General features: G+C 40.6%; 1 protein-coding gene across 1 annotated transcript; it reads left to right on the forward strand.

Moving 5' to 3' along the window:
• Positions 1–3,048: 3,048 nt before the first annotated feature.
• Positions 3,049–5,236, forward strand: LOC124482543 (aristaless-related homeobox protein-like). Its single transcript, XM_047042900.1, has 4 exons — positions 3,049–3,254; positions 3,537–3,582; positions 4,190–4,488; positions 4,981–5,236. The coding sequence occupies exons 1-4, from the start codon at positions 3,049–3,051 to the stop codon at positions 5,234–5,236; spliced, it is 807 nt and encodes a 268-aa protein (XP_046898856.1).
• The last annotated feature ends 7,521 nt before the right edge of the window (positions 5,237–12,757 follow it).

The following is a 12,757-nucleotide window of genomic DNA, read 5'->3' on the forward strand; positions in this document are numbered from 1 at the left end:
CTTTCTCTTGTTTATCTGTTGCTATGGTTACAGGCAGGCGCCCGAATGTGCTCGTGTTTCTTAATTTGCTCGTGCACGACGGTGACGGTATGTCAATTAAGCCAGGCAGTGTGTTAACACTGTTGATTATTAATAGCCTATAGTGCAGCCTATGTTCATAACAAACGCAAAAAGGTTTTAGTTACAGTGTTTTGACTTAAACTGTATCAACCTCTGATTGTAAATACATTTACATACTTTGGGCTTTTGACACAAAACCTAGTGACTTTAGAGTAGCCTTAATTGCCTATAGGTGCGTAAGCATACTTAGTCTAAGTTAACACCGTAACATTCCATATTGTTTGTCGGTGTTGTCTGAGAGGTTGTCTCTGCAGTCGTTCAGAAAGATAGAGATTTGCACCTGCTCCCTTTTGTTGCTACGCTTTTCTGACAGAGGTAGGATGTGCTTTGAGTTGGAAAAATCACGAGAGGGAGTAGCCTAAACTGGATATAACTCAAATCACCCAGCATCAGCCGCACAAATATGGAAGCAAATCGTGACCAAAATTCAAATGAAAATGCATTTCCAGAAATGCATTTTCATTTTAAGAATGTGGCTGCATTATTTGACTCATAAATCAAATTAGTATTCAATCATCCTATTTGCATTTTCATTTTCTTCTTTAAGACTGCTCATTCTTTCCCTTAATTAAAATGAAAACGAAAAAGACATTTGAAATTTAATTTTCAAAATATGCCCCAGCAAATAGATACCAAAATTCAATTTGAAATGTAAAATTTGAAAATGAAAATGCATTTCCAGAAATGCATTTTCATTTTAAGAACGTGGCTGCAAAATCGTGACCACAATTCAAATTCAAATGCATTTCCAGAATTGCATTTTCATTTTCAAGAACGTGGCTGCAAAATCGTGACCACAATTCAAATTCAAATGCATTTCCAGAAATGCATTTTCATTTTAAGAATGTGGCTGCATTATTTGACTCATAAATCAAATTAGTACTGAGCGGACATTGCGGGCAGAACATGAAAATGAAAATGCAAAGAACTGCCCATAATTCGAAAACGAAAATGCATTCTGAGCGGCGCAGTAGAGTGACGTCAGTAGCCGCTCTTCTTCAGCTCCCTGCTGACCGAGCTACCCATCTTGTTCGGTAGGGGGCGGTGTGCACATACGCATTGCATTACATGACAAATGTGCCTGGAAATTGATTGAATTGCCGGGTCTTTAGAGGACGCATCATAGATAATGGCGCTCCCTCAAATTGTGCAGACACTGATAGAATTAGCTGAGCTGGTAGAAACTAATAATATATCTGAGTCTGATGCCCGTGACCGAGTAGAACAAGTCACAGAGAGCTTGGCTGCATACTCTGCCGTCACAGACGTACACATTAATGAGGTTGCCATAGTAAACCTCTCTTCAGTCCTGGAACGGCTGGATGCTGTGGAGCCTCAAATGGGACGGGGACGACCAACCATCCACATCCCGTTCGAGTCCATCGAAAACTATTTATTAAATGGTTTAAAAATAAAGGACATAGCGGAGCTGTTGTCGGCCACCAGACCATCCGTCGGAGGATGCAAAGCAACGGATTTATGGAGCTAGAAAGCTGACAAAAGTATCTGAATTTGAATATGAAAGATCTGAAATATTTGTGTGTCGAATTTCATAAAACTGAAATATATTGCTGTTGAATATATAATATCTGAATTATTTGTATGCCAAATTTAATACAACTGAATTATTTTGATCCAAAAATAAAACATTCTAAAATTCAGATTGCAGGAATTCAGATTCTTGAAATTCAGATTGCGGAAATTCAAATTCAGATTGCGGAAATTCAGATTTTGTCTGAACCAGGCCAAAGGTGAAACAGCTTGCTTTCACAGGAAAAAGTAGACCATTTAATAAATAGTTTTCGATGGACTCGAACGGGATGTGGATGGTTGGTCGTCCCCGTCCCATTTGAGGCTCCACAGCATCCAGCCGTTCCAGGACTGAAGAGAGGTTTACTATGGCAACCTCATTAATGTGTACGTCTGTGACGGCAGAGTATGCAGCCAAGCTCTCTGTGACTTGTTCTACTCGGTCACGGGCATCAGACTCAGATATATTATTAGTTTCTACCAGCTCAGCTAATTCTATCAGTGTCTGCACAATTTGAGGGAGCGCCATGATCTATGATGCGTCCTCTAAAGACCCGGCAATTCAATCAATTTCCCAGCACATTTGTCATGTAATGCAATGCGTATGTGCACACCGCCCCCTACCGAACAAGATGGGTAGCTCCGTCAGCAGGGAGCTGAAGAAGAGCGGCTACTGACGTCACTCTACTGCGCCGCTCAGAATGCATTTTCGTTTTCGAATTATGGGCAGTTCTTTGCGGGCAGAACATGAAAATGAAAATGCAATGTCCGCTCAGTACTAATCAGTACTAATTTGATTTATGAGTCAAATAATGCAGCCACATTCTTAAAATGAAAATGCATTTCTGGAAATACATTTGAATTTGAATTGTGGTCACGATTTTGCAGCCACGTTCTTAAAATGAAAATGCATTTCTGGAAATGCATTTGAATTTGAATTGTGGTCACGATTTTGCAGCCACGTTCTTGAAAATGAAAATGCAATTCTGGAAATGCATTTTCATTTTCAAATTTTACATTTCAAATTGAATTTTGGTATCTATTTGCTGGGGCATATTTTGAAAATTAAATTTCAAATGTCTTTTTCGTTTTCATTTTAATTAAGGGAAAGAATGAGCAGTCTTAAAGAAGAAAATGAAAATGCAAATAGGATGATTGAATACTAATTTGATTTATGAGTCAAATAATGCAGCCACATTCTTAAAATGAAAATGCATTTCTGGAAATGCATTTTCATTTGAATTTTGGTCACGATTTGCTTCCATACACAAAATCCCACAAGCATAACGCAACGGAGTCAAAGCAAGGGGGATCAGAACCTCGCAAGAGGCAGAGATGGGCACGCGGAGCAGGAAGTTCTTAAGTTAGAAGAAGGCTGGTGCTTTTGAGGACGTTGGGATGTTGAACAAAAGCAGTGAGGGCTTTCACATCAGGGGAGATGCAGAAGACAGAGAGGAAAGTGTGTGTCACTCGGCAGACAGGAACTCTATGGAGGCGCATCTGAAGCGGAAACAACGAAGATATAGGACTACCTTCACCAACTATCAGCTCGTTGAACTGGAGAGAACTTTCCAAAAGACCCACTACCCTGATGTGTTCACGAGGTCTGTTAGATCAACTTGGATGCTGTTGACAAAGACAAGCAAAAATAGACCTATGAAAAACAATAATATTAATTGGGTCTAATCTATAATTATTTTACTAGCTTTCTTCATTAGCAAATCAAGGCGTTTGTGGAGATGAATAACAGATCTGTAAAAACTGCAATAGGCCTACATTATTATTATTATAATTGCTCTATAATTCTGAAATATTGGTAATAAATAAGTATGATACAAGATTACATGCTATAATAATGTTTTTTTAAATGCATTTATTTTCTTTAGGGAAGAGATAGCGAAGCGTCTGGACTTAACTGAGGCTCGTGTGCAAGTAAGTCATTTTAATCTTATCCAGAATAATAATTTAAATTAAAAACCTTTTTCATCTTCATGTAAGCACTGTGTACTTTCAAATACACAGGCTTTTCTTCTGTCAGTCTTCTTTCCTAGTTTTTTCTACTTTGAAGTGATATATATAAATCAATATAAATCAACATAGACCAATCGAGGTATTTGCTTTCCTTACCATTCTCATTTACAGGCATTTCTTTAGCTCTGTAAATTGCTTTTGTTTTTTAATCAATAAACTATGTTTATTTGCTCTTCACACATGTAAGCACATTTATACCACAACCACTTGGTTTACTGCCTCAGTCAAGATTGGTCCTAGTTCACTTTTGAACCTCTGCATTTCATTACCCAAACACCTTCAACGAATAGCGTTAGCCACACTTTCCTTTATTAATTAAAATAAGAACCTAATCACTTTAATAGATTTTGTGAATTTATACCATTTTCAATCTAAAATGCATTCATACAGTAATATTTCTAATACACAGCTGTCCGTCTCCTTGTCATGTATCCTTTTGTGCAGTTGCTTTTTACTGTTCAATTGAAACGCTGTGTTCACTGTAATTTTCTGGTGTCCATTTTCCAAGGTGTGGCTCCAGAACAGACGTGCCAAATCACGGAAGAGGGACAAAGCCGGGGTTCAGCCGCACCCCCTGTGCCACCCATTCTCTGGGCATGTGAGAGCAGCACAGCCCCTCAGCCACCACCTGGAAAGATGTCCTTTTTCACCCTGCTCTCATCCCAGCTTGGAGTTGGCTTGGATGACAGGGGACGCATCTTTCCAAAGTGTGGCCGGGCCACAAGTTCATTCTTCTTCCCCACTAGGCTATGGACGTTTCACGGCCACGTTGCGACACTCTGCCGTCATCGGCCCCTCATTTGGAAGGTGAGTTGCCCATTTGTTTTGTGACCATTTGTTGACCATTGGTCCATTTGTGGAGCAAGACATACTATAATCAGAGAGAGAGACATGATACTCTCTAAACTATCTCAAGTAAATCCTGTTTAATCCCTCTTCGAAAGCTCTTTGAAACTTCAACAGTCCAATGATTGCAATGAATACATGTATTTATTAATTAAGAAATAAATAAGAGAGTCAGATGGCTGGGAGTCAGATGGCTGAGCAGTGAAGGAGTCGGGCTAGTAATCAGAAGGTCGCCGGATCGATTCCCTGCCGTGCCAAATGACGTTGTGTGTTGTGTCCTTGGGCAAGGCACTTCACCCCACTTGCCTCGGGGGAATGTCCCTGTACTTACTGTAAGTCGCTCTGGATAAGAGCGTCTGCTAAATGACTAAATGTAAGAAATAGATATCTAATTCTTATTTATTCTTCATCACTTCAAAAACCTTTCTCATCCCCTCTAAACAGGCATAGCAGGCTATTTACCAGTATGGGCCCCCTACAACCGCCTGTGCCAGCCGTGGAGGCTCCAGCGCAGACCCCTACCGCCTTACCAGACACCTCCCCTTTTTCCCTTGTGGACTGTCGGACTTCTAGTATCGCAGCGCTGCGTCTCAAAGCCAAGGAGCACTCAGCTCAGCTGACACAGCAAAGTATGTTAAACTCTGGCTCCACCACAAGGGAAGACGGTGAGCTGAGAACGACGAGAAGTCGGTTTCTACTGTTCAGCTAGACGGAAACACAGCTTTCAGTCCGTTTAGACACGCTCGTGGGTTGCACACGGTGGATCTTCCACCTTTTGCACTGATGCTCCTCTTCATCGGTGTCAAATGAAGAATCGAAAGTCCTTCAGAAGAGCGTCAGGACACCAAATAGGCAAAAAGCTTTTTGCAAAGGTTCTTTACTATTAAACAGCAAAATGTGTACATTGAAAGAGTTAATAATGCTAATTATAGATACCAATAATAATATATGGTAGATCACAACATAATGAGAACAATTCTCACCAGGGTTCCATATTATTTCAGAAATGTGTTTTAAGACCTGTGCTAAACATCAAATAACATCTTAACAATAAATGACGTGTTGAAACATTTGAAATGTTCCCATGCCTGTTCTTTTTTTGGAAGACAGACTGTACAAAGGCAAAAGGTTACATAATATGAAGATAACTGACAGAAATGCTTTGATTCCAGAGCAGAAGACACAACCTGGTACATGACTTCAATGTAACAAACAAACACCCAAATAAAAAAAGGACAATTTTTTTTTTGTATTACAGGGTAAAGATTGGATCGTTCTAAAAACATCAGTGTAACATTACGCTAAATTAATAATAAAGATACATTTTTATAACCCTTTTTACTCATCTTTACTAGGGGTGCCAATATGATTGAATAAATCGCTAACCATTTCTGGAAGTTACATTTACATTTAGTCATTTAGCAGACGCTCTTATCCAGAGCGACTTACAGTAAGTACAGGAACATTCTCCCCGAGGCAAGTCGGGTGAAGTGCCTTGCCCAAGGACACAACGTCATGCGCACCGGCCGGGAATCGAACTGGCAACCTTCAGATTACTAGCCCGATGCTCTACCCGCTCAGCCTGACTCCACTCTAGTTGACATTTGAACCCTTTCTGAGCGTAAAAAAAACCTCTTCTTGTGAAGCAAAAAGTTACTCACATAAGCGGTATAATGGACAATATAGTAATTGACATGAAAGGAGAAGGAAAAAAGTGTAAAAGAGAAAATGAACAGAATACAACAAAGGGCAATGTTTGACAGTAAATTAAGATACAATGGTGACTGTGTAATGGGAGAGAGATGATAAATAAAATAAATAAATTATCAAATATATATAAATATGTATATATATATGTTTAAAGAATGTACTGATAGTAGCCTATATACCTCCTTCTGCAGGTATCACACCCAGTTAGAGAGTATCAGCTTCCGTGACTGCTTACAAGGTGCGTTATTGCATTTTTACAAAAAGAAGCATTTAATTACGTGAGCGCGATTAAATTAATGGGCCTAGCATATTTTATTTGAGCTTCTTATGAATATTCTATTAGATGGTATTAGGTAGCTGGAAAGTCTTTATTTAATCTCCACTCTGGTCAGAGAAAAGGTATTTTGTGTGAGTGTAATTGCGGGGAATGAATCATTATTCGATAATCCTAGCGATGGATTCACAATGGTGAGGGCCACGAGAGGGGTTTTGAAGGAAGGAGAACTAGAGAAACGTAGAAGACATGGAGGCAGATATGAATCACCATTTCATGTCGGCTAAACCAACTGTCAACCACTCATCCTTTGTCATTTCTGTGGTAGATTCTAATTTTACAGCTAATGTAAGGAGGAAAAAAGTGTCTCTGATTGAGGCTAACAAAAAGCCAATTTGCGAGAATTTTGTGGGTAAAAACAAGAATAGAAAGCAATTCAGGGTGCAAAAGCGCCTTCTGAATAAAGTTATTGTATGCAAGTCTTTTCAATGAAAACACTTAGGGAAAGTAAAACATTTAACTGCAGCACCAGTCTATGTCCCTCCTCTGTCACATATCACTTGTTCCTCCGTTTAAAAATATGTGTGCAATTTGAAGACATTCATGTAACATTTTGAGAAATGTATTTCACTTGGGTAATAGAAATGTCAAACCTCATGAAAGGACTTTGATTTAAATGATCTGTGATTAAAAGACTGTAAATTGAAATACACTCAAGTAAAATTATGGCAAATCTGTGTGAATGAAGGCTTAAAGAGTGATTTGGCAATAAATGAACCGGCTTTGAAATGGAGTGAATGTACTGGCTTCATCCAAAAGGTACTCAATTATCTTTGATTGCTCCCCTTTTGAAAGTAGAACATAGCCATACCTTCTATTGCTGTGATTTGTGTGGAAATTAATAAGCTGCAATTTGAACAAGGGGAAGGAGCTATAGAACTGATGGATGTCTGAAGGTAAATCAATACATATTAGAAAAAGAAAAAGTGAGAGGGATGACAATCCTTTCATAGACTGGAGACGGAATGATCCACAAAGCCTCAATTCAACTAGAGGCAATATGTTCCCAAAACATAGACCTAAAGTTTAGTTTTTTTAACAACGGTTTTTATTTACCCACGGTAAATAGGCTGCTGCAAGTTCAATTGAGACCAGAGTCTCTTTTAGGATGCCATGTGATAGAACTTATAAAGACACACAAACAGTGCCGGTAATACTTTTTTAGGCACACCCCCACCCCATCAATCTAATATCCATTGTAACTTGAACAGAACTTAAAGTGAGTGGCTTTTCCCAAGTCAGTAAGGAAACTGTGAATCAGTTCTCCATTTGCTGATTTCAGGAAAGGTGGATACTATCATGACTGTTCTTTCTAAGATATGATGGTGGTTTATAGTGCTTCAGTTGGTGTCCACCTCTTTCTCCTTGTGAAAGGATCAAAAGTTACATGTATTGCTGTAGAGCTGTAAAACCCCTTATAAAAAACAGGCACACTCTGGCATACTGATTGCAAAAGCTGCACATTATTTTAATTGTTATCCATCTGAAGAAATGCTATTTAATCTGAGAGTGATACAGTTTCTTTAGTTCATTTTTTATACGGGAAAGACGTGCTGACTGGGAAGAAAACACAGTCCTTTCTGCTTGACTATGTGTGGATGATCTGGTTCCGATTCCTGAACTCTCCTGCACTTGACAGTGTTGTGCCGTGTTGCCTGTGCGTTAGCACGTGGGATCTAATGTACTATAATAGCGTCAGAGCAGAGACCTGCTACTCTTATTAGGACAGTGCGACCCCCAGTGGACAAATTAGAAATAGCAGTGCATTAAAAAAAATATTATAAAAACTGCCATTTTCAGACTTTGCACAGTCATGAAATGGGGAGGATTGGGAAAGTACCAGTAAAGTATTTTTCAGTTCCTGCCTTGTTGGACTGTGGGAGAGTGATGCACATTTTAGATGAAATATGTCACCATCCACACACGCATTTTGTTCTCCAGTAGTGCTCCAGTAGTATCAAATAGTGTATTATAACTTATAAATGATGTACTCTAAACCGAGTATGGTGAATGGCTATCATTGCACTACTACAGTGTCTTTACCAAAGTAGTTCTATTCAGGTAAACTAATTATAAAACCCAAGGTTGGGTATCTATAACCAAAACAAGAGGACTAAAGTGCAAAAATGTTTTTGTATTTTGAAATTGTAAGGACAGAAATATAAAGCATTGGAGTATTTGGGAGCAGACAGGATTCCGGTAATCCATCATGGATTTCTGGGCTTCCAACATTCTGGAACACAGAGCTCTCCATCTGGCTGGAGCTCACTGGTATGCCTGCCTGATGCAGTTCCCTTTTGACATCGAAGAAGACGAGCGATGCCATATTGGAAGCTAGTGTGCTTGGAAATAAGCACTCTCCTTGTCTTGGGCCTTCCACAACTCCGTTAACGACGTATTTGAGAGTCTCAACGCTGATGATCTTTCTATCAGCAAGGTTACCTTTATCCGCGGTGGCCTTGATGACTGAAGGAGGGTTGTCATCCTCTTCTGGTTGAGCCACAGACTGAGTCAGAGACCAAGTCAGAGACCGAGTCACAGACTGAGTCAGAGACCGCTCTTGGACCTTGAAGGTCTCCTCATCATTACCGTGTGTCATCAGGGTTATGGACATCTCTGCTCCGACTCCTGCATCCTTTGACTTTGACTCAGTCACAGGTGCAGCAGGCTCATTGGACAGATCCACTGCATCCTGCGTAGGCTGACACAGCTCCTGCAGAACTGCAGAATCAGCCAATGAGAAGGGAGCCAGAGATTTGGCATGAATGCAGGACTCCTGAACAGCTGGTGGGATCAGTGCTGCTTCGGCCAAACCGTCAGCCTCCAGAGAAGCTGTAAAAAGGACGTTAAGTTTAGGTATGGCATCACATATCTCGGAAGAACATTTAGAGTCCTTTTCACCATGTTCAGACAGTAACAAGGAGCGTCTTGGTAGACTTTGAAGACAAGTTCTGCTCTTTGGCAGAAAAAAAAACAAATATAACCTAGAAAACCTTCTGTTAGGTTTTCAGTGGCAAAGAGCAGAATTAGTTTTGACTCCAGAAGTGGAACCTTAATGAAAGAGTCATCGCCAGTTCAAAAAACGATTATACGATTTTTGAACTTGTATCTTATACAATTACATGGTTATTCATACATACATTCAAACATGCAATTTATGACTTTACCTTTGGAGATGACGTTGGTAGCCTTCTCAGGGCTTTTGCAGGCCTCCAACAAAACATCACTTGTGTGATGTTTTGATACCTGACCAATTTCGGACTTACCTGCCCTCCGTCTGCAAGGTGCATAGAGTGAGAGAATCCCAGCAGACACATCTTCGGGGACAGGTTTGGCTCGTTGGATTGGAGGGAAGACTTCTACAGAAGAAAGGAAGGAGAACATTCTTTAATGTCAAAGAGAAACAGGACAACATAACGAATGTAAATAATTTTGATACTCACTGAATCTTTTAACCGGTTGAGGGGAATACTGGGTGGCCTCAGTAGAAAGATCTGAGCCTGAGGTAAACACCATGGGAACATTGTTAATATACACCAGTTTAGTCTTGTGTCTTATCAATATTGTGAGAGGATGCCTTGTGAGAGAATACTCAAACACGTAAACTGAGGCAAGTGATGCTCTCCTTATACCTTTATGGACCAACTTGAACTTTAGGTATGAGTGACTGATGTGACGATGAGCTCTAATAGTAATATCTGATCTGTTGTGAGTCATATAACCTGAAGTCCCATTAGACCTAATCTAATGTTTGGAAGATCCCACGGGAAAACACCCCTGTTTGATCACTGCCACATTGGGGGATTGGCATCTTCCAGGAGGCAAAACTGGTCGTAGTCTCGGCACAGTTCTTGTTCCAAAAGATGTCAAATAGTTCTGTTGATGTTCACTCACTGAGGTCGACTTAGGATGGGAAGGGGACCAGAGATGTAATGGTAAGGATGCAGAAGAGAAGACCGAAGTTTTAACACTTAAATCTTTTTATGCATTTTCAGAACTTTCTATATCACTGTTTTTACTTAATTGTGATGAGTGTTGCAAAATAAATTATGAATTCAACTATACACTTTCAATAAAAACATGTTTCTATGCTCCACTATTGATTTACAGATTAATAGTCTCATCACAAACTTACTTTTGAGCCCTTTGGCTTTTGATGTGGTATTCTTTCCACGTCAATGGCATCAGAATCAGAATCAGAATCAGATGTATTCGCCATGAAAGTTTGCACTGACAAGGAATTTGCTTTGGCAGGAAGGTGCATACAAATAATCATATAGGAATCTTAAATTTAAATATGTGGTCTAACTATACTAAAACTAGCAGTAATAAGTGGAATACACTAAAATAGAATAAAAGTGGGCATAAAATTAAATATAAGTTGACAAATTACAATAGAAAATACAATAGAAAATACAAATATTAACAGGAATTGAATGTAATGCAAAAGTAAAAAGTTTTAAGACATGAAGTCATTAGAGTCAGTGTGAGCTCTTGGCCTTGTTGAGGAGGCCAACAGCGGAAGGGAAGAAACTGTTTGTGGTTTTGGTCCTGATGGACCGCAGCCTTCTGCCGGAGGGGAGTGTTTGAAACAAGTAGTGACCAGGGTGGGAGGAGTCCGCCACAATCTTCTTCGCTCGTCTCAGGGTCCTCGAGGTGTGCAGGTCCTCGAGGGAAGGCAGATTGCAGCCAATCACCTTCTCTGCAGTGCGGATGATACGCTGCAGCCTGCTCTTGTCCTTGGCAGTGGCATTATCTGCCGGTGAAAGAAATGTGAAGGGAATGAGTGGAAAATAAATGAGAAAGGAAGTGGTCTGGGCAGGAGGAGGAGAATCTGGACAACGGCAGATGAGACATGGGGTCTTGAACGTGCCTCCCATAGTTCAGCAGATAGATTTTTCTCTCTGAATGAAATACTTCCTGGATGACAAGCACTAGCCTGACATGGCATCTTAGCTGTTTCACTTGGGAAGGATGGCAATTCCAGACCTAAACATCCGAGTCAAAAAGCCAATATGGGGGAGTTCCTCCACCAACATTTACCACTGCCATCTGTTAAGTTGTCTTGCCTCGCTCATTGTGCAAACAGACATGTGCGAACGGTCGTGCACATGATACAGGTCGCTGAACATTCTTAATCAATATTTGCAATCGTTTTTGGAGGTGGGGTTTTTAGAGCACACGTTTGTGTCCTTGGAATGTGGGGGAGCAGCTGTTTTGTGTGTGCGTGTGTGTGCGTGCGTGTGGCAGTAAGGTGAAACATGGTCTCCCGAGCAAACGTCCATCTGGGGAGAGGCCTTTAACTAATGGTCGAGTGGGAGGAGATGGAGTGCTGGAGGAGATACTGTGTGTTTCTGTGTGGGGGTGGGGAGGTAATTGAATTAAACTCTGTCTGGACCCTCTGTCTGTCTCAAGTTGTGTATAGATTACGGAATTCAAAACGAGGTACATTCGTTTGTTGAAACCCACACCAATGCAATCATGTCTCTTGCGGTTCTCGCTCTCGTCATCTGCTGAACTCGACACAGGGCAAACCCCATGCTCCATGGGTTTCCAGAATACACACACAAGCCACTGATTTAACATTGATGACTGAAGGAACGAATAAAATCTCTATGTCGCATGAAGAACTATGTTGAATTATGGGACGATTATTGACTTTACGTAACACTTAAATGATTGAGTCAAGTAGTTGAGTCCACGATGAAGGAAATACCATTCGTTGCGGTGAAGGTGGACCAAAATGAATGACATATTCCTCCCTTTTCGGTTCTCTTTTGCCATCGCCCCCCCCCCCCCCCCTCTCTCTGCTTTTAATTTTCTCTGACACAAGCACACACACAGAAGCACACCACTCCCCCCCACACTCCCCCCCCCCTCCACTGTAGCATACACAGCATATTCCTAATGGAACATCAAACAGTGTTAAACTCTGGCTGTCCTATCTCTCTGTCCAGCATCCCTAAATCAACCTCAAGGGGCCTCTTTTAGAAATGAGCTTATTGCTATGGCTGGACTGTTGAAGAAAGGCCTGGTGTGTATAGCACATTATTTTGCTCATTCGAAAGAGAACAGTAAATCTGTCTCTGAGGCTTCCTCGTTGGCTTTCTACATTGACCCTTTCTGCCCAGTTAACTGCTGTGTGTGCATGTGCGTGTGTGTGTGTGTGTGTGTGTGTGTGTGTGT

The sequence above is a fragment of the Hypomesus transpacificus genome, chromosome 20 (assembly GCF_021917145.1).
Source record: "Hypomesus transpacificus isolate Combined female chromosome 20, fHypTra1, whole genome shotgun sequence".
NCBI classification, from domain to species: Eukaryota; Metazoa; Chordata; class Actinopteri; order Osmeriformes; family Osmeridae; genus Hypomesus; species Hypomesus transpacificus.